The 23,633-nt window shown below is 37.5% G+C and overlaps 1 protein-coding gene across 5 annotated transcripts in view; it reads right to left on the minus strand.

Moving 5' to 3' along the window:
* The window catches only part of Oprm1 (opioid receptor, mu 1), a 123,493-nt gene that overhangs the window by 94,902 nt on the left and 4,958 nt on the right, over positions 1-23,633 (minus strand). For 4 of the 5 annotated variants that reach the window (XM_013026984.1, XM_013026982.1, XM_013026985.1 and 1 more), the window contains exons 2-3: positions 3,090-3,442; positions 1,826-2,346 (exon numbers count right to left, since the gene is read on the minus strand). In XM_013026984.1, coding sequence (XP_012882438.1) covers positions 1,826-2,346; positions 3,090-3,442 — 874 coding nt within the window. Of the gene's footprint in view, positions 1-395; positions 454-1,367; positions 1,370-1,825; positions 2,347-3,089; positions 3,443-23,633 lie in introns of those variants that run through there. The other variant, XM_013026983.1, reaches the window with a different exon arrangement.

Here is a 23,633-nt window from a genome sequence, read left to right on the forward strand (position 1 = left end):
ACAGAGGCAGTGGTGAAGATAAGCTCTAATTGGATGTATTTATAAAGCAAACCTTTTAGCCACTTAGACCAGAACTTCTCCAATTAGCATCCTTTCTCCTCTATCTGCCTGAGCAGGAAGCACACAGATGTGGAAGTACTGTGTCTGGAGGGGTGTCAAAGACAGTGTCACAGCAATTGAAGGACAATCAAACTTAACTCAGGAGACAGGCTGGGGCTATGCTTTCAAGAGAAGGAGGCCGTGAGGGTGGCCCAAAGGGTCAGCTATGATAAGAACCCCCAGGGGTGGGCTAGGGCACACTACCAAAAAGCATGGAAGAGAAAGAACAGGTAGGTAACAAGGAGAAAGAGCCAACATTTTCTAATAACCACCATTTTGCTCCAAATGGAAATACGTTATTCCAATGCAAAAGATTTCAACCCTAGTTTAGGACCAAGAGCTTTGAACGGCATTCTTTAATACATTATCCCCCTAGTTGGAGAAAAATCAGTTTAAAGCTGTATCCTTTTAAAGCAACTCACAATACTTTAATAGCCACTAGAAAGGAGAGCTACTCAGAAAAAGGAGCAGGTCTTGATATAGAAAAAAAGAAGAGAGAAGAAGGAGAATAGAAAACCATTTTGTTCTGGCTTTCATGTCTGAGATGGGATTAGAAGTAGGGCATATTAAGTTAATAATTTCCTTTTAGCTGCCACCATTAAGGTATGCTCTCTCTCTAGGGAAATGTCAGTTCTAGGTTTGTTGAGATGATTTCATCTCTGGGTATGAAGATTGATGTTCCCTAAGACAGGTCTATAGTTTGAAAGGATGAGCCTGGGCTGGATTGGGTGGCAGTAGAGGAGGTGCAGTATCAGGACACAATATAAGATGGGATGAAGAGGTAGCAAGAGAAATATCTATCTCCCCTGACCTCTGTCTTGCTCCTTCTGACATGATTTCTTATTCATTTTTTTTATGGAGGATTGATTCATACAATCTGGAACTGTAAGACTAGAAATTTCATCCACAATTCTGACTCAAACATAGACTCCTTATGAACTTTGAATTTAAGTTATATGGCCTGAAATTACACATGACATGGATTTTGAATGTGGGCACCATTACTTTTAAATTTAATTATTTAAATGAATATGAATATTCAGGTTATAGGTCTGGCTTTATAGGTCAGATGTCAAACTTTACAAACCTGAGATACTAACTTGGAGACAGGGTCTTTGTTGATTTCTTGTCTGATTATAATATTGTGTGTAAATCTTAAATCTTTTATGTAGGCTCCAAGCTTGTATATCCTGGGCATAGACATGGAGATGCAAATATTTCAAATATTGGACATAACTTGTACCCAGGGGCACTGATTTTTCTGGAACATCTCATACTCACAACGTCAGGTATCTAGGTTCTTTAACCACAGAACTGGAATAAGATTACCTTTTAAGAAGTGACAGGGCTATTGGAGTGGTATTTTTGAAATATGTAGCATTTCTGGGTAGCATGAGAAAGATTCTAGATCTGGACCAGTTTCACAATGAGCCACCATCATTACGAAGGAAAGGCCATGAAGAGGGTGATTTTTGAAGCAGGTTTATGGATTGCTAGTTGACTGACCCTTATATTTAGACAAACACGTACACATCGATTATGCTTGTGAACGATAGCTCTTTGCTGACACCGTGTTCACAATTTGCTCCATATTTCTCCCTGCATGCTCAGGCTTCCTCTCAATCTCCTAGTTACTAATTTGGGGAGAGCCTACAGTCTTAGACTAGCACCACTGTGATTTCTGTATCATTCCCAGGAGGCATCATTAGTGCTGGAAAGGGCATACCTGATGTTTCGTCCTGTCCACTGTGTTGGCAGTTGAGGGGTGGTCCCGAGTGTTCTGACGGACGCGAGTGGAGTTTTGTTGCTCAATGGTGGAGGAAGTGGGGATACAGAATTCTCGGAAGCATCGTTTGAAGTTTTCATCCAGAAATGCATAAAGGACTGGGTTCAGGCAACTGTTGGTGTAGCCTAGGGCTATGCAGAAGTGCCAGGAGACCGTCTGGAAAGTCGTTTCTGGGATGGTAATCAAGGCTTTGATGATGACATAGATGTGGATGGGCGTCCAGCAGACGATGAACACAGCCACCACCACCAGCACCATCCTGGTGATCCTTCGCAGATTCCGGTCCTTTTCTTTGGAGCCTGAGAGCATGCGCACACTCTTGAGGCGTAGGATCATCAGTCCGTAACACACCGTGATGATGAGGACAGGCATGATGAAGGCGAAGATGAAGACGCAGATCTTTAGCAGGTTCTCCCAGTACCAGGTTGGATGGGAGAAGGTGAGGGTACAATCAATGGATCCTAGAAGGGAAGCATTTGATGCAAAATTGAATGATACCACCGGGTATGACTATCACCATTTTGCTTCCAAATTTATAGCCTTGACCAGAGCTCAACGAACTCTATTACTGTACAATACAGCAAGGGGGCAGGGGAAAGAAAGAAAATGTGGAAGAAACGCAGTCATGTTGAGTCTTTCTTTAGTATCTCATTTTGACATCTACTTGGCCAGATGAAGCTTTCAGTCCGCCAACAATGACGAACTTCTCACCAGGTATCAGACACTTCATTTTTATTGATAGAAAAATACAATAATTGACCATAATCTCTGGGAGGCTCAGCTAATGGATGCTTTCACTTGCTTTTGCAATGGATAGTTCATTATCCTGCTGTTCGAAAAAGATAAATTCGTCAGGCAGGCAACCATATAACATTTCAAACAAAGCTCTGTGTAACACTTTTGGGTTTAAACTGTAGTGACTTTTAGGGGCTCTGTGTTCATACTTACCTACTCTTTTGGTGAAAAAAGTTCAGAGAAATTAAGAAACAAAGAGACTATATTCTGTTTAAAACAAGTAAGAGGCCTAAATTACAGGGAAAACTTCCAGTTTCAAAATATTCAAGGGCATTGTGCTAGAAAGAATAACTAGAATGTTAATTTGACTAAGACCTCAAACTGCTCTACAAGTGCTACTGGGCTCATAACATCACCGACACACTTAGAAATAAACCCTTTGCCCACTGGGCCTGCAACATCCACTCACCATGCCTGTATTTAGTGGTTGCCATGAACATTACAGGCAGTCCGATGGCAGAAGACAGGATCCAGTTGCAGATATTGACAATCTTGGCATTGCGGGGAGTGCGGAAATCCAGGGCCTTGACCGGGTGGCACACGGCAATGTAGCGGTCCACACTCATGGTGCAGAGGGTGAAGATGCTGGTGAACATGTTGTAGTAGTCGATGGAGATCACAATCTTGCAGAGGATGGTTCCAAAGGGCCAAGTCCCCATCAGGTAGTTGACACTTTGGAACGGCAAGGTGCTGGTGGCCAAAGCATCTGCCAGAGCAAGGTTGAAGATATAGATGTTGGTAGCTGTCTTCATCTTGGTGTATCTAGTGGACGAAGGAAGAACAGTGACTGTTTAGTAGAGACATCAACCTGGAATCGCAAAGGCTTCCAGGAGGAAGAGTGCATGGATTCGTGGACAGTTAACTTGTCATCAGTTACAGAACTCTTTAAAATGACTACAACCAGGTACCTATAGGAAAAATACATAATTCTACGTTTTAGTTTTCTTCAGAATGGTTGTACAGCAGTAAACATGTTGACTCATTGTTTTGGTTTAACTGTGGCAGGCCTAGAGGCAGATATAATTGACACAGGAAGCTCTCAGTCAGGTGGTAATGGCAGAGACTGGACAATAATTCTAATTATATTACATTTTTAGATATATAGATATAGCTGAACTCTTAGAACATTGTAAGAGTGCATGGTAATCTCTTTTTGTTTCTGTTTATACCCATACAGATCCACAGATGTACACACACAAACACAGATTCACAGTGTGCACACATAACACATGCACACATGCATATACTGATGTACAAACCATTGAAGGACATGGAGATGAAGTTATACACATAGGCCAAGTATATAGGATGAGTAAAATGGAAAATATCCTGGAAGTTCACAGGCCCAAGGGTAGTATTTTCAGTATGAACCATTCAGTAAGCATACGAGTTGCACTAATGGTAGGGCTAGGTGATTCTAGGCAGAGAGAATAGAGAGAATGCTCACAAAGGAGTAGAGTCAAAATGTATGTGCAGTGGCAGAAGGGTAGGATTCCAGCAGTGGGTGGTGATGGTTCTGAAAGAATAGATTATCTTTAGTCCATACCCACATGGCTATAAAGCCAGTGTATGGAGAAATGCGCGTGCCATGGATAGAAGATTACAATTCATTCAGTTTATGATGGAAAGCTAAGATAGCGTAACTTTTAAAACTTCTAATAGTTTTTATTACATAGTTGTCATCTAATAAGTGAGACATAAAATGTACAAGTTTTCACATACACAATCAACTAACTAAAATTAGAGACTGATGAACCCAACTGGGCCACTGGCCCTTTTTGTAAAAATTATATTGGAAAAGAGCCATGCTATTTACTTGTATTCTTTTAACCTGTAGCCATGTGGTTCTGTAGGGGCAGACCTGGAAAGTTGTAACAGAGATCATTCAGCCTGCAAATGCAAAATATATATTATCTTGCCCTTGTCAGAAAAAAACATACTAACCCTCATCAAGTTAGTGAATGTATCTGTCACCCCCACCCCCCAAAAAGTTTCCTCCCAGAACTCTTCAATCCTGTCCTTTTTCAGTCACTGATTTTGGTTCTCTGTTATCACAAATTAGTTTGCATTTTTTCAAATTTCATTATGTGTTCTTTTATGATCTTCTTTCATTTAATGTAATTATTTTGAGTTCCTCTTTATTGTTGCGCACATCAAAATTTCATTTGTACTTATTGCCAGGAAGAATCCCATATACATTATATACTTATACATATATCTGTGGATGTGTATATGTACAGATATTTGATGTGTGTATATATATACACACATCACATTCTCATATTCATTCATACACTCATTCATTCATCTAGATATTGAGTTGCATACAGCCTTTTGCATATATATTAACTATCGTAAACATTTACAGACAAGTCTGCATAGGGACATGTACTTTTTTTCCTACTAGGTATTTGGTTGCAGAAAGTAGAATTGTCAGGTAGAAGAGATGATCGAGTACAATTCCAAAACAAATAGTATTTGATGGTGGAAGTGTGTGTTGTAAATTGTGAGCATCTTTTATGTTTTACCTTCAACATCTATTTACCTGAATTTAGTATAGAGCCTCAGCTCTGCTCTGGAGAGCTACCCGCTTCCCATTGGTCCATCTGCATGCTTTGTCACTGGCTACTAATTGAGAGTATGAGGATGGATGTGACTGGGGCCGGTGGAAGGTCAGGGATGGCCTCGTGTTTCAACTAAGCTGCTGTGGTCTGGATGATTTTGGATGTAGTTTGTTCTGCAGGGGTTCATGTGCTTGAAGCTCAAGTGATGTTAAGCAATGATGATGCTTTTAAGAGACATAACCTAATGGACGGTCATTAAGACATTCTTTTGTTTCCTTTAAAAGGAATCACAGCTCTTGTGAGATCCCGGCTAGTTACTGATGGTGGGCTATAACAGCTATGAAGGGCAAGACCGAGCTCCTCCCAGTATCTGTCTGGGTTCTCTCTGGGTGTCGATCCTTCTCAGGCATGTGCTTTTGTCATGACGTTATGTGTCATGATGTGATATCATGAGGCACTCTCACTAGTGTGGTTGTGATTTCATCTTCCAAAACGGTTCACTAACAAAACACCTTCCTTTATCCTCTACCCAGCCTTGGGGATTACATAAAGCCATGGAAAACAAGATAATGATAAAGCTGATGGGATTTGGGGGGGGGGAGGGAAGAGAGGTTTCTGGTGAAAGAGACCATTAGAGCCAAGTGGCTCACACTTATAATCGTAGCTTTACAGGAGGCTGAGATCTGAAGGATTGCAGTTAGAAGTCAGTCTGAACAGAAAAGTTTGTTAGAGTCTATCTCTAAAAGAACCAGCAAAATACAAGGCTGGTGGTATGGCTCAAGTGATAGAGCACCAGCCAGCCAAGCAAGCAAGTTTTCCAAAATCATCACAGCTGAGTGGATGTTGGGTCTGTAATTGCCTGTCTGAAAATGGATTTTTTATTTTCCTGCTAGAGGACCTGAAAAAAGCAAGAGAAAATCCCATACTTGAATCTGAGTCCTCCTGAGACTTTTTATTTATGGGGTAAAAATTAGTTCTTATTAGACTTTCAGTCTTCATGAAATTGAAGAGTCTCACTTTAGCACAAGATGGCTAGTGGTGGAGGAAATACTCCTGTAGATCAACTGGTGCACCACCTTCTTTCCATGCTACAGGAAAGTATTTGAGTCCAGTAAGTACAGGAGGCTGAACTTATAAAGGAAGATTTCATAATTTTCTGCAAATCTGGAAGGTTGGGACTATTGCTGAAACTCTAAGATTCTGCTACTTGATTTAGTCTGCAATATTCTCAGACTCTGCGTTGGTGACAGGAAAGGACTCCACTTTCACAGTTTGTGTTCTTTTGAGTTGCATAAGAAATATTAATTCCTTTAAGGATTTCTATGGGAAAAGGTAGGAAAAGTAGTCACTTGAGGTGATAATGAATGTTATTTTCCTAAAGAGTATTAAAGGCAAATGTAAAATGATAATTTAGAGAAAAATCTTCCAAAGTACGAAATCAAAAAGTAGAAACAAAAATCACACTGTTATTTTAAGTTTTTAAAATTGCTGACCTTGATATGAAAGATGTTTAAAGAAATTTAAGGTTGTTTATAAGCAGAAGAATCTTCCCTCAAACAAAAAATGATGTTTTCCAGGGACACCATAGATTGCAGATCTGTGTGAGCTAGAAGCATTCTGCCTGCATTAGACACACCCTATCGAGAAGACCTTGCATTTCACATTTATCTTTAAAAGGTTGTTTCAAATTAAACAATTGGTGATTTTAAGGTCAGTTGTCTGACTCATACTCATATCTGAGCACTACATATTTTCTATGCATGCTTATCTCAGTTAAAAACAAATTCCTATTCTGGAATGAGGTATTTGTGAAATGAAAGTTAGGGTCTGTCACCGTGAAAGGAAAAGGGAGGTAAGTGCAGGCGTTGATTAGCTATCTTAATCTATCCACTCAAGTAAATGGAAATGCAAAAGAATCTTTCCTTCAGCAATACATATATTTTACAATATTATTATATTACACATAAAAATATCGAATTTTATGTGTAAGTTGAACCATAATAAATAATAACAATAATCCATAATAATAACAAAACCAAAATAAAAAGTGAATATAAAAATTGTTTGAATGGGCATTTTTAATTGTTTTTATTGATATATATGTTTATTGTAAAGATACTGTACAGAGGGGTTACAGCTACATGAGTAAGGTAGTGAGTCCATTTCCTATCAAGCATTGTTATGTCCTTCTTTGTTTTTCCCCTACCATCTCTTCCTTCCCCATCTCCCCCAGTTCTCCCTCCGCCCCCATCTGAAGTTGTAAAGTTCATTTTTAACATAGTTTCTTGTACATCTCATTGCTACAATTTCCTTTCCCTTCCCCAAATTAGAAAAATGTATATACAAGATGCAGGGCACAAGAATCAAATACAGTGAATACAGGGGTTATATCATGGAGGAAGAACATACAAAAGAAACAAACAAAAAATCACATAGTACATTAAACACAACAGCAAGAAAGATAAATGGTCCTCTTGAATTTTTCTCAAGTTATATCCATAGATCATTCCTCTAAAGAGAGCTATCCTCTTAGTAAGAGCAGTAGGGTTCAGCAATTTTCTAGATACGTGAAAAGGAATTTTTATTTTATGTTTAAGTGGGCCAAAGAAGAAAGCTGAAGGAAAGATCATTTTGCATTTCAGTTTACTTGAGTGGGTCCCAGAGGAATACCTAGATATTAAAACACTTTTGCTGCTCTTTGCTCTGCCATAAATGGGTTTGGAGGTGAAGTGGAGTGGGTGGGACCTAAGGCAGGTTCTTGGAGAAACTCATCTGGATTCCTGGGGCCTTTCTGGCATTGAGTGTATCTTGTGTACTTCCTGAATTAAGGATCTCACTGCTCAGCAGCTACTGCTTCCTTCCTGTTTATTCTACTGAATTTCATAACAAATATTTCTTTAACATATGATTGAATAGCTTCTGAGTCTCAGGGCCCCCAAATGAAGTGTCATGCACTGTTGTTTTTTTACAATGTATTCACCACAGATCTTTAATATTTGACCCGAGGAAATGATTTCATCCTGTGCTGGAGAAGAGGCATTGTGAAAGCCATCTTCTTGATAGCTCAGCAATCTCTTTTTTTAATACATGAATATTTTAGGGGAAATGTGCATTCTTTTCACATGGCTATGAAATAATTTCGGTCTGTCTTCAGAATCAGAATGATCCTTGGCACTATTTCCACCACTATTGCTACTTTTCAAAATATCATTGACTTGATTAACTCATGCTAAATGAAACTATACTATACCTGCACATCTGATTGGCTTTGAAAGTAAGTGTGTGTGTGTGTGTGTGTGTGTGTGTGTGTGTGTGTGTGTGTGTGAGTACTGGGGCTAGAACTCAAGGAGTCCTGTTCTTGCTTGATTTTTTCACTCGCAGCTGGTGCTCTCTGCCAGTTGAGCTAGGCTGGTTAATTGGCAATAAAGGCCCTTTTATTTGTATTTGCAGGCTGGTTTTGTGTTGCATTTCTCAGGTTTCAGCATCTTGAGTAGCTGGGAACAGAGGTGTGAGCCACATGAATCCAGGTTTTACTTTATTTTTGAGTTAATTCATTTAATTGTAATGACACTACTTCAGTTTAGAAGGAAAAGTGACAAAAGAAGGTTGAAATGATGACAAATATATTTTACAACCCACTTTGCTGCCTTAATATTGCAGCATGCCATTCAAATAGATTATTAACAGTTTTTACTAGTTCACAATGGCACCAATTGGACATACAGAAGAATATCTTCTCTCTATGGATTTTTCTTTGTCCTATAATGACTTTTATCAAATTGAGCAAAGAAGAAATGTATTAATTTAGTAAAAATTCAATCAGCCCAGTTTATATTTTTAGCATTATACTTGGAAAGGTGAACTTTTTGTACTTGTCATGACCTTTATGTCAACTTATCCTCAAATCCATATTTTTAATGGAGAAAATCCATCTTTTCATTTTCATGATGAGTTGATAAATAAAATTGAATAAGGTGCTTGTCCTACATTTCAAGTTATTATGTCAGTGAAGTGAGCGGCCAAATGAGTACCTGTTTAGATTTTTCCATTGTTTTTTATTCTATGCTAACATTCCAGGTGTGTGTGTGTATGTGTGTGTGTGTGTGTGTGTGTGTATGTGTGTGTGTGTGTGTGTGTGTGTGTATGTGTATGTGTATGCCAGAGAAAGAGACAGAGAGAACTGACCCTTCTATAAGGAAGGTCAGTTAGTTTTCTCAGCCTGAGCTTTACTGAAAATTAGTTTTGATACACAAGAAATATGGGGAAGAAAGCAAAAATACTCTAAATAAAACTCAAGAAATTTATAGAAACAAAGACTAATGATATGGAAGTGGGTGAAATATCAGATTCAAATAAAAACAACAATTAGAAGAATGATCAATTTAAATGAAAAAATCATAAATGTCAAATGAACTCCAAGAGAACACAAATGGAAAGCTGAATGAAATATAAGAAAGACAATGAAGGATGTTAAAAAGCAATTAAGTAAACATAAAATTCACACAAAAAATCGAATTGAGATTCTGGAAATTAAAAATTGAAAATGTAAAAAAGAATTCATTGGTGTACTTGACAGGTTGATTGAAACAAACTGAAGCCAGAATACTAGGTCTTGAAGATAAGGTAGAAATTTATTAGAACATGAAGATGAAGATAAAGAAAAGAAAACTAAAGAAGTCCCAACAGAACATGTTAGATCACTGGGTTTATCATTAAAAGACTAAACTTGTGAATCATAGGCATGGAAGAAGAAAAAGTTCAGGACAATGATATGAATAAAACAATAGCAGAAACATCTTAAATCTTAAAATATGACACTAGTTCTGATTTAAAAGCTTTCAGAACTTCAAACACATAAGACCAGAAGGCACCCAATCACATATTATGGTTAAAGTCTTAGACAACAAGGAAAGGATATTGAAAGCTGTAAGAAAGTAAGAGAGAATCCTTAAAGACTTTCCAAAAGAAACCCATAAGAATAACAGGTTTCTCAATAGAATTAAGACCAAAGAGTGCAAAGAATGATTTATTTCAAACCCTGAAATAATATGACCATCACCATAGACTACTGTTCCCAGCAAAGCTATCACTCATAATTGAGAAAGAAAAAAATGATAAAAACTACAGATTCATGATCACCAAATCAGTGCTGCCAAAGACAGTCAAACAAGATGAACACAACCATGAAAGTATAGGAAAGAATAAATCTTGTTATATGAGTATGTTAAACAAATGAGATAAAGGAATAACAAAGTTCCACCAAAGCAAGCAAACAAAAAAGGCAGGGATAAGTAGATATTCTTTAGTAATGACTCTGAATGCTGATGATCTCAATTCTCTAATCAAATGATTAGATTGGATTGAAAAAAGGAAAAACAAGAACCATGCATTAATTGCCTATAAGAAATGCCCTTTGATGACAAAAACACAGCTTTAAAGTAAAAACAAGGAAAACATCTTAAGAAACAAAAACTAAAAGTAAGTGTAAGTATTTGTGTTCCCATCTGAAAAGCAGTCTTCAAACCAAAGTTAGTGAGAGGAGACAAAGGAGACTGCTTCCTATTGATAAAGGGAAAACATCAGAAGGACATAACACATCTATATATCTATATATGCATCATATGTCAGCCCATCCATCTTAATAAGGCAAACACTACTGGACATAAAAGCACAGATAGTCCCCAACACCATAATAGTGAGTGACTTCATTGTCACAGATTCATCAGTAAATAGGAACAAGGAAATGTCTGACACGAACAACACTATTGATCAGATGGGATTAACATAGCTACAGAATGATCCACCCAACAGCCACAGAATATAAGTTCTTTCCAGTAGCCCATGGTGCTTCTCTAAGGACTCTAGGTAAGTCTTAACAAATACAGAAAGACTGAAATAATTTCTTGTGCTTCATCAGAGCACAATGGAATAAATAAGAAATCAATAGCAATACATTGAGTATCCTGGCTATATTGGTCCTCTGTTTCCTTTTTCATTCATGCATCCTCTCTAACTAGCCCCACTTACAATCTCATTGAAGCTTCTTGATATTTACTTTGTGTCAAAGGTTAACTCCACCAAGTTTCTCCAATGTGTATAGTATGTATTTGTCATCTTGATCATGTATATATGCATATGCCTCTGTGTGTGCTTACATGGAAAGTTGTATTTAGGGCCTAAAATACACATGTGAGAGAAAACACATGTTTCTAAGGTTCTTCCCATCGTCATTCTGGAGTTGAAAGTGGGGGTTGGTGGTGAAGAGCTCAGGACACATTCCATGCCTCTCCTTTGGGGACAGGATAAAGAAAGAAACTGAGAAATACTTCTAACATATCTAGAAGACCTGTATCAATTGTTTTTAGATTTCCTGGTGTCTTCTTGTTTAAATTATGACAATCTAATTTTCTGAAAATATTACATTAGGACATGAATAGCACTTGCCTCATTAAACGTTTATATGAAAAATGGTGCTTTGCTTCTTTGACTTCTATGTTCTGTAGGAAATGGTATTTGTGTATTACAATCTAGAGCCAGCTACATGTTTTCTATGATGTATACCAAAGGTTATAATGAATTAAATATTTTTTCTGTGATTTTAGTTTTTTTGTTTTCAAATCCATAGTGTTTTATGTTTTGGGAACCAAAGAACTTTGAAAACAGCATCAGAGGCTCATCTGAGGAGCTGGAGCCTTTTAGTTCATGGATAGCATGTTTTGCTTTTCTTTTAAAGACCTGATGTTTGGAGCTTAGAATTAGATTTCAAATTTAAGACTTCTAAGAGAAAAGGAACTATTACCAATTTTAGGATCTAAGTACTCCATACATAAAAAACCCTTACATTTGTATTACCAACCACTTCAAATGGTGGCATGTTCATAGGTATTTCTTTAATATAGAAGGAACCATAAACAGAAAACTTTGAAATAGGATGCAACAGTGCCATGAGTATTGATAGTGGTTTTTTTTAAATAAAACATCAACAGTAATATCACCAAACTTTTTGTAGAAGCTTTTTGAAGCTAAAGCACAAGTATACATGATAGATATTATAGATATTTAGAGTCTGCAGACTACAGATCACTTCTGAACCTAGTATACCAAACTTAAAGCTTAGCATCTGTTTTTGGTGTTGACATTGTACCAGGCATCAACTTTTGAGTTCTCAGTTATCTGTTCCTTGTTAATAATCATTTTTTATTTTTTCAGACACTTCTTCCTATTTCATGAAAATGTTACTCTCATCTCTCTGCAAATATTAAATGTAACTGATTTTGAAGTCCTGTGGGGTTGCTTTTTAGCTCTGTTGCCACAAAGTTGGGAGTAAGCTTTTCTGTTTGTTGTGCTTCCACCAGATCCTTTGCCTCTTTCCTGATGTCATTTCTTAGGAATAAATGACACTGCTTAATGTCATTGCTTTGTGACAGAATTAAATCAACATTATTGTTTTGAGAATGATCCTAGAAGTCAATACTATTTGTTAGGTTGTCTGTTGCCTCTTCTTGTGCAATTCCCAGAGGACAGGGATTAGAATCCTTCAGCTTTTAGCAAATAGGGAGGCTGAGAAGGCTTGAGGAAGGCCTAATACGGTGGTGGCTGATAAGCTGTTTTTAATGTTTCAGTGAGTTGTCTGTAGCCTAGAAACTTGGTCCCCACCACTGCCATGGTTTTGTATGCTTTGACTAGGTTCTGTCTGTCTTGCAGACCAGAACATGCACAAGGGTTACCAGAGATCATTAATGGATGAATACCATTTGGTACAGACACACAGAATATTATTTAGTCTTTAAGAAGCAAGAAATCTGACATGTTCTATGACATAGATACAGCTTGAAAACCTTGTACTGTGTGAATTAAACTGACTAGTGAAAGCTATTGTTTTATGCTGCTTGCGTGAGGCACCTCCAATCCATCAAAGTTATAGCAACTACAGAGGAAGGGAAGCAGTTTATAGGTACTGAGTCCAAACATGGAAGATGAAATGTGTGCTGGAGGCTGATGGGGGTAAAGACAGCATGGTGATAGGAATACTTAGAACTACATTGCATGCTTAAACTGGTTACAATGGTAGTTTATCTTTTCTTTTCTTTTTTTAATTTTTATTAATAAGTTTTTTATTGTGAAAATACTATACAGAGGGGTCACAGTTACATGAGCAAGGTAACGAGTACATTTCTTATCAAGTATTGTCGCCTCCTCTTCCTTTGTTTCCCCTTTCCACCCCTGCCCTCTCGTCTCCACCACCCCCACTCCCCGACCAAAGTTGTAAAGTTCATTTTTCAACATAACGTCTTGTGCATCTCATTGTTGCAATGGGTCCACCTATATCCCTATTTGCCAGTCCTGGGCCTGGGCACTGTCCTTGAGCTTCTTTTGCTCAAGGATAGCACTCTACCACTTGAGCCGCAGCACCTCTTCTGGCTTTTTCTGTGTATGTGGTACTGAGGAATGGAACCCAGGGCTTCATGCATTCCAGGCAAGCACTCTTCCACTAAGCCACCTTCCCAGCCCTACAATGGTAGGGAAATGAGATAGAGTGACACGAGTAACAATAGTAGAGACAGAATTGAAATCTGTATTCATTGTAAAGTTTGTGCTCTTTGGTATTATAGTATACTAATAGAGTAAAGGCACCGTGAAACCTGAGCTGTCTGCACGACAAATGAACAGATTCACAAGGTGTAGTAAAGTTCATATATTCCTCAACCTACAGTTGTTCAACCTGAAGCTCACAAATCCCTAGTAGTAGCTAAGGCAACTACAGTTACTTTCTCTACTTTAAAGGAAAGAAAACAGGGCAAGAGTAAATTTCAAAGGCAAAATTATTTAATATATGCATTGTATATGGAAACATCTGGTGTTGATTGCTATGCAAGCAAAGTAACTCTAATTGAGATTTGTTTGCAGTTGTGTGTGTGTGTGTGTGTGTGTGTGTGTGTGTGTGTTGTATTGTGTGTCTTGGAGTTATAACCATGCATGGTATTAAATAATAGCACAACACATCAGATAGAATTGGATATTAGATATATAATAAGAAGTGTTGAAATGGAAATAAAAATGCATTCAATGCTAAGAGAAAAGGGCTTTAATTAAGATCCATGAAGTTTGAACCTCAAACTGTTAATTAATACTCCCTGACTAGCCTTTTCAAGGTGACATATTACCTGCTGCTATCTAAATGTTTGGAATTTGATTAATCTCTCAAACTACAGCTTTCTAAAATCTCTTAGAGCCTAGGGAAGGAAACCTAACGGTAACATAATTTGGCTCCTGTGGCTTTTCATACATACCAAATTATGTATTTGTGATTTATAAAGAATTACTTCTTTATAATTTAAGTATCAGGTTGACCTGGGATTTTTCTAGGAATCAGAAAGCAGATTTTTTCCCCTCTTAAGTATTTTCAAGAAGAGAGAATTTTTGGAAGGGATTTTCTATTCCCTGTAGAGACTTCAGTAACTAGTAATTTCACAAAGTATGCAAGACCCATTAGTTTAAAAAGGCTAAAAGTTAAGTTTTACGGTGCAGTAGCATGAATAGATCAATATAAAGTTATTTTCCAACCTTAATTTGAAAGGAGTCATTTGTACTAACAACATTGTTAGTCATAAATGAATGCATGAATGACATTTTAAATAGGAAAACTCTAAGCATAACCACAGTTTATATTTCATAGGAAAAGTTCTCCAATGCAAAAATTTACTGCCTTTTGGTATACTCTATTATTTTGAGTCCCTCTTTTGTTTATTCTCATATAATTAATTCTGAGTTTTCCTCATGATACCATTGCACAGTCCTTTTAAAAAACGGAGTAATTCTAAGCTATAAATAAACTAGAATTTAAATCATTATTAACATGAACAGGTAACTCTGAGGTGAGTTTGTTATGCTTCTTACTCTAACAGTATAATCCCAAGTTATATATTTCACAGTTTTTTCTAAAGATAAATATTTTATTAGACTTTACACAAAAGATAAACTATGATAAGAATATAGGCATGTTTTTGAAATTCTTCACAAAATGGTTATTTTCGCAATGACTTTGGCTCACCATAAAAGCTTTTCAGTGTCAACACTGTGTCAGCTTAAATTCACAAAACATAGTTAAGTGTTTTTTTTTATTTTCTCAAGAGATAGCACCTTTCCTGTTTCAAAGGGTCCCAGAGAGACTAGAACCAAAAGAGAGAGGGAGACAGAGATAGAGAGAGAGAGAAAGAGAGAGACAGAGACAGAGACAGAGAGACAGAGACAGAGACAGAGAGACAGAGAGACACAGACAGACACAGAGACACAGAGACACAGAGAGACACTAGAACCAATTGATTTTAGAATGGCAATTTAGATACTAGGTCAAAATGTAGGGAAATAAGGCCATCTTGGAAGGATTAAACTATGTTTAGGTGACAGATATACTGCGCTTATTAAATTGTTTTCATTGCATGGGAATTGCCCATGAAAATATTAAATATTCTTTAGGGTCATTTGCCTGGCCTATTTTGTCATGTGTTATGTCTCTGATTGTTACAAGGAACCATTATTAGTTTAGGGTTAACCCCAAATTGACTTGCTTACTGTTGTTTTCCGGAATTGAATGTTAATCTAGTTCTTCAATTATCCTGGTATTAGCTGTTCCCAAGAAACAAACATAACCACTCTTAAGTACATTTGAATGCACCAATTTTACTACCCATTTTATCTTAAATCTCACTGACAGTGGACTTTGTACTTGGTAAAGGTGGCTTTCCTTTCCTTATCCTGAGCTTTGAACATCTATGTCAGGTGTAGCCTAGAAATTTCAAGAGTCATCCAGTGGATGCACCTGTGATACCTCTCCATCTCGATTCCTTTATTGCACATTATCTCTTCTTTCTTCCCATATTCTGGGGGAAAAATCACACTCCTCTGGCTGTGGTCATAACTACACCGCTTTCCTTCTCTTGAAGAGAGGTAAGGTCACTGACTTTTCAGGGTGAAAAATTAGCAGCTGAGAACCCTTCTTTAGATGTCAGTTTTCAGTTTTGAGGCCATAAAGAAGAATTCCATGTACTGAAAACCTCAGAAATCTCATTTTCTCCCCTTTACCATCTTCTCTCATTTTTTTCCAGAGCCATGGAATGTGGAATGAACCGGAATAGTTTATGAGAAGAAATAACCTGGAATTTGAAGAGGCTACATTTCCAACCTTTTCACAAGTGAACCCATCAGCCATTGGAGAAGGGGGTGGGTAGGGACTTAAGGGTAAAAGTGATGGGTGAAAGGGAGGATTTTTAGTACTTCTGGCCTGACTTTGCTGTATTTAAGCTCTCTAGTGGAACACTGATATGCCTGGCTACTTCTACTTGGCAGTGATTCTAGAGAGCTTGGCGCCATCCTATCCATCTGGTGCTTTGCTCAGTATGGAGACAGGGCGCAGGGTGGAATGGCTTTCTTTAAATTAAATAGTGGATGCTTGAGTGAAATCCTTGAGGAAAGCTCTTCCTCTTGTTCCAAGGTGATTCTCCTCTGGTTCCTGCAGATGTTATTGTTTGTTCAGATTCGTGTCTGGCAGTCACTATTGTCTTCCAGAGCCCCTCATCGATGCATTGCTTAGATGAAGGAAAAGGCAGAAAATGTGAGAACTTGTTTTCTTTTCTCAACAGCCATGTGGAAAACAACTCAGAAAAATATTTTTTCTTCCCAAATCAAACCAATGCTACCACTTTCCTAAGGATTCTACTCTTGAGAACTCCCGGTTTCTTTTAACCATTAAGTCTGAAGGAAGATTATTCTAAACCTGATTATTGTCACTTGTTAGAAGCAGAACATCAAAATGTAAAGGGTTGAAATAAAGGTAAAATTAGCATAATATTATAATAAATTCAGTGAACTCAAAAGAAAACAACTTCTCTATGTTCAGGACTGTTGGTTATTCTGTCGAATTCTAGATACAAATGAGGAGAGAAACAACAATCTCTTTCATAAGGTACTTCCATTGTCTGAACTGGAAATTTCTGAATAAATAAATAAATAAACAAATAGGGATTGTTCATGGAATGGAAATTCAAAGACCATGTGCTGCTCAGAGGAGTCATAGGTGTAGAAAGCCTGAACAGGAAATCAGTGCTCAGCGTGGAGTCTGGCAGGAAACTATCTCCTAATCCTCTCACTGACACGACTTACTAACACCCACCACTTGTAGCATAAGACATGATGCTGAGGGAGAGAGTATGAAAATACCTATCATCAGAAGTGAACTTCTGCAATTAGAAGTTCCACAAATAATTAATGGGTTCCATTCTCAAGGCTGAAAGGTAGGCTCAATTAGAGACCTAGATCCAGTTAGCCTGAGACAAAAGTTCAGTTGAAACTGCCACAGCTGAATATATATATATATATATATATATATATTTGTGTGTATGTATATATATATATATATATATACATACACACACACACAAACACACTCATATATATGTCCCCCCAAAAAACCCTCCAGATTCTGAGTTGTGGAGGGAGACACATCTATTTCCTTCATTCTTGTTTCTTCAAAGTGGAGTCCATCAGTAAGAGAAAAGTTGCCTGGCAGGGAACATTCTGGGAAGTGAGATGTAGAAAGCTGAGATGCATACTTGGCAGACCTCCAAGTGAACCTTCAATGACTGGCTCGGAAATCTCTCCTGGTGCAACCGAGTGTTGACACTTGCAAGGAGTCCAGGCTGGCTCTGCGATAGATCTTAAACCAACTGTTGAATCCATCAACGATTGGCTAGACAAATTTGGGCTTACTACTAAAACTTTAACTCTGTAGTTTTGAAAATTGGAAACTCTTAGTGCTTTCTTTAAATACTTGGTATAAGAATGGCAAAATGAAAAACAGTAGTGTATTTGGGGGCTGCCAGTACATAGTCTGACACGTAGTAACTTTCAGTAAACGTGAGTGAGGGTGTGGATGGTGATGATGATGATGATGATGCTAATCATAGGTTTAAGCTTAATAAAGCAGGTGTCTCTTCTTCAAGGCAGATGGCTAGGGACCATATGCTGCTTTGTTTATACTTATTTACCTTTAAAAATAAGCCCAGGTTCATGAGTCTATTCAAGTATTCCTCTTGTTTTGATTATGCTAACTTTGTGACTAGGTGTTGATACAGACAACTCGTGCGTCTGGATCACTGACTAAGTTCTCTTTGTTCAGTTTTCACAATTGCAAGTTTCAGTGAGATTATTCACCAGCATGTTGATCTTTGAATATCAACTTTATGTCAAACTGTATGAGTAAAACATGGCATCTTCATAGGAGCATATTTACCATTAACATGATTCACATGTCTTAGCTGTTCTTTGGACTTTGGTTAGTGGAACTACATTTATAGAAAGGTGATGTCTTTATTTAGAGGTACTTTTTTCTTTGTCAATAATGGATCTTTTCTTAAAAGATAGGATTTAATTTCTCCTATACTATTTATATCCTACTTTACATAAAATAATACAAATAAAAAGCAAAATAAATTCTGATTTCTACTTGGATCTTTCTTCTACCTGCACTTGTTTGTCAGGTATTTTATACATAGTCTGGTCATTGTTTCAACATAGTAACACGTTAACAATGTCCTAAGGAAATGATTTTTTTTCTGGGCTCTAATGACTAATGACAACCAGCAAAAAGCCAGAAAGGAGGTGTGGCTCAAGTGGTAGAGCATTAGCCTTGAGTGAAAAAGCTGAACAAAAGCATGAGGACCTGAGTACTGTCACAAAAAACTGAAATAATTCTTGAGACTTATTTCCTACAAATCCTTTATATCCAGACTCTAGTATTCTCTTGAAAGACTCTTACTATTTGTACAACCTTTATGAAATCTACTTTGAGAAGAATACTTATAAGCTGATTGGTAGCATTCACTTTTACAAAAAATGAACCAAGGCTTTTTTTCCTAGTCATTTTTTCTGTCTTATTTATGTAAAATAATACCTTAAGCCACTTTGTAAAAATGGAATAAAGTCCCAAATTAGTGTTGATCTCTTTGAGGAGCTGTGTGGTGAGGAAAATGAATTACAGTAATTTACTGTAATCAACCTTGAAACATGTAGGTTTATCTAATGATTTAGATGAAAGGACACGCAGTAGGTGATAGTCCTCCCTTGAACATTTATCAGTTGGTAAAGTGGCTTATTTGTGTCATTAAGCTGAACCATGGGGAAGAGGAAGAACTATGTCCAGTTTGTTTATGGTTGTATCTGGAAATGGAAAGAGAGTATTCAACAACTGTAGCAAATATTTAGATACCCCTGGCTCCTGCATGAGTCACTCTAGTTACTCAGAAAGCTGAGATCTGATGACCAGGGTCCAAAGCCAGCCAGAGAAAAGTCCAAAGACTCTATATCTCAAATTAACCAGCAAAAAAGCTGGATGGGAGGCATGATTCAAATGGAAGAGAGCCAGCCAGGAGCTAAACAAAAGTAGTGCTGGGTCCTGATTTCAAGCTCAGTACAAGCACAAAAAGAAAATTAAATACACTCAATCTTTAGCATTTGTCTGGTTACCACCTTCTTCCTTGATTACTCACAAAGATTGCGTGCCAATCCAATTATTCAGTACAATGAGACATTTAAAGTTCTCTAACATTATAAGGTAACAATTTTAGTCCTTGGAGATATGCTTTGTTTCTTATGTAGAGAAGTGAGTTAAATTTCCTTTTGTCATTGGAAGGAAAGATTATTTGATGGATCTCCATTCCTGGTGTCTACATCTAATAGGTGCCATTATTTTACTGATTTTAGACCATCAGTCTTACAAGACACAAACTCATACTGAGTTTCATTCAATCCAGGCTGCTTTCTTTCTGGAGCTCGTGGGGGCTGAATAAGCATGAAATTATACTGCCAGTAATATTTTTCCTTGTTCTTCTTGGCAAGCATTGTTAGCTGCTGATGTGCAGGTTGTACTTCTGGCAATGTTTTTCAATTAACATTTAGTCCTTCTCCCCCATGAAAAGCTCAGCCTCTCCTTGGCACAGAACCAGTGTTTCAATGCAGTAATGTGCAGACCCAAAGAAGGCCTTCCTTTCCATTGATCTCTTCTTCCCGCAGCTTCTGTACTTGGAAAACCTTAAGGTCCCAGGAGGAAATGGAAGTCTCAGGATGTGATTCCTCACTGAACCTGTTTCATTGGTATGCTTTACTGTCTTGAGTTTGGAAATTGACAGACACTGGTCTGCAAGTCCTGGAGAATTCCATTATGAATGGCTACTAATCATATCCTTCATGAAGGCCTCCCTCTTTTGGCCAATTTTAAGTTGATCAGAAAATCAGAATCAACCCCACTTTCAACTCCAGAATGACGATGGGAAGAACCTTAGAAACAATGTGTTTTCTCTCACATGTGTATTTTAGGCCCTAAATACAACTTTCCATGTAAGCACACACAGAGGCATATGCATATATACATGATCAAGATTGGTGGCTAGGGCTAGGGAAAACCTTTTCTGTTTGTTTGTTTGTCAGTTGTGGGGCTTGAACTCTGGGCCTGGGCGCTGTTCCTCAGCTCTTCAGCTCAAGGCTAGCGCTCTACCACTTGAGCTACAGCGCCACTTCTGACTTTTTCTGCTTATGTTGTGCTGAGGAATTGAACCCAGGGCTTCGTGGACTCCAGGCTAGCACTCTACCACTGAGCCAACTTCCCAGCCCTGGGAAAACCTTTAAATGTATCTTTCATTCCAGTTTTTTGTTTTTGTTTTCTGATGCTGAGGCTTGAACTCTGGGCCTGGATGCTGTCCTTGAGCTTCTTTTGCTCAAGGCTAGGTGCTCTACCACTTGAGCCACAGTGCCACTACCATGTTTTTTCTGAGTAATTTATTGGAGTTAAGAGTCTCACATACTTTCCTGCCTGGGCTGGCTTCAAACTGTGATCCTCAGATCTTGGCCTCCTGAGTAGGATTACAGGTTGAGCATTGGTGCCTAGCTTTCATTCCAGTTTTATTACTAGTATACTCAACTCTATCTACCTTTAGGAAAGCTGATGTATCCCATTTAGGGGAAAGTTTTAAATATCCAGAGCATATAATTTCTGGAAGGCAATATAAGTTTATTGGGTTTTTTTGGATAACTTCTTAAAGTTTGACAGATGCTTTAAAGCTTGGCAAATAAAACTCAGTTTTCTCATGTATATACTAATTTAAGGATAGTCTGGGTTTTATACATAGACCTATTATCAAAAACAAGACAAACCAACCAAAAGACAGAGAAGCACACTTCCATTGTTCAAATGATGAGTCATAGCAGAGATATAATGATCTAAAACATGAAAATAATGTTGGTGGAGTAATTGTTCTGTTCTAAAATTGCTAAACTAGTTTAGAGTAATCATTTTCTCTTTAAACCTGTAAGTCTGGTAAGACAATAAGAACTCAGGAAAGTATATCTGTCTGTCTGTCTATCTAGCTATCTATTTATCTCTCTATCTGTCTGTCTGTCTATCTAGACACACAAATATACATACATATATCTATATCTTTATACATATACAGATGTGTGCTTCTAGATTTCTGCTATTGGAATCACAGAAACACTTTTTCAGGTATTTATGACCAAGAGTGATTGCCAGAAATTCTGGTCCATTGTCTGGTGGGTTTTCTTCTTTTTCAAACTTCTTTGGTGATGGAGTAACAACTGCTGTTCTGGGAGCTTTGGGGAATGGGAGCGGGGGGGGGGGCTTATCTTTCTAAGCATGTAAGTGTGTTGTAAGAAATACTTGTGATTTTCTATGAGTTAATTAGAAGTTCGAACACATTTGATTATTTTGTCAGGTAAAACTCCTTTCTAGAATTTAAATTCCATTCCAGTCCAAACTCTCCTTCAGCTTACTTAGGGCTTCTAGTAAACTTCTGCTTGATGACCATCTAGCTAATAAAGAGAATTTCTGTGCATGCCAAAATGGGTCCTCTGAACACAATTGATCAACAGTATGGTCATTTAGACATGGGTGGACAGGGACTGAATTTAAGATGTGGATCCAGGTAGGAAGTCTCTGGGAAGTGACTGAGGAAAACCACTGCAAAAACCAAGGGAGAGAGCACAGACATCCTTATAATGCCTTGGCCAGCTTTTATGTCCTTTTTAAATTCACTTGGACAGATTGAGTTCTAAAATATAAAGAGAATTTTTTAAAATTTCATTTTATTGTAAAGAGACTGTGCAGAGGGGATAGTTACGTGAGCAAGGGAATGAGTACATTTCTTGTCAAGCATTGTTACCACCTCTGTTGTTGTTAAAGAGGAATTTTTTCAAAGCAAACTTTGATAACTATATAAAAAACAAACCCAACTGATTAAAATATTAACAGGTTAAGCCAGGTGCTGGTGGTCCACTCCAGTAACCTAGCTACGCAGAAGGCTGAGATCATAGTTCAAAGCCAGCCTGGCAAAAAAGTCTATGAGACATCTCAAATTAACCACCAGAAAACCAGAAGTAGAGCTGTGGCCAAAATATTAGAATGCTAACCTTGAACAAAAACACTCAGGCCCTGAGTTCAAGCCCCACAACTGCCAAAAAAAAGAACAAGTTATATAAGACAAAGAAAGAAAAGGCTTAAGCAATAAACTCTCGTGTTTGAAATGACATAAAGAGACCACGTGAGAGGAAGCTGCAGCTTGGTGTCTGGGATGGGTGAAGTACTGCTGCTGAGCAGGCACAGGTGACTTCAAAAACAGATTCCACATTTGCTAAGGAGTTAATATGAATTTTCAGATGACAGTTTAAATTCTTCTTAAAAGCTTCCAAGTGATTGAAGAGAAAAATACTGTACAAATGCTCAGAAAATTGCACAGAATCAAGATAGCCCCAGAACATATTTAAGAGCATGAAATTCTTAAGGAACACTTTCCTTTTCAAACACTTATCTGATCATCTGGGGAAAGGAAGAGATTGGGGTTTAAAGTGTGAGACTGGGGAGGTATAGAAAGAATCCTGGGCTATTGCTGTTGGAATCCAATGTAAGCATCAACTCCAGAAGTGCAATATTCTCTGCCAAAACAACCTAGGAAAACTGTCGGTTTGATTAATTGCACCTTTGTTATTTTCTGAGGTTAAAAATGCTTCTTGCTATTGGCAGGTCATTTTAACAAAATACTTTGCATTTCTTTGTTAAATAACATGTCATCAGAATTATCTAAGAAGATAAGCTATATATATGATATATATCATTTATATATAAGATCTATGTATATAATATATATATATATGTTACAATTGTGGATATAGTTTGTGTCTACTGCATCAATATAAATTGATTTAAGGGCATTATGCATGAGTGTTTCTCAAATGAGAACTCATGGGTGAACCTAACTCATTGCTTCTTTCCACGATCTGTCCGCTCAAGATAATCTTACATATTAAAATGGATCAAAAAACATCAA

The sequence above is a fragment of the Dipodomys ordii genome, unplaced genomic scaffold (genome assembly GCF_000151885.1).
Source record: "Dipodomys ordii isolate 6190 unplaced genomic scaffold, Dord_2.0 Scaffold98, whole genome shotgun sequence".
Taxonomy (NCBI): domain Eukaryota; kingdom Metazoa; phylum Chordata; class Mammalia; order Rodentia; family Heteromyidae; genus Dipodomys; species Dipodomys ordii.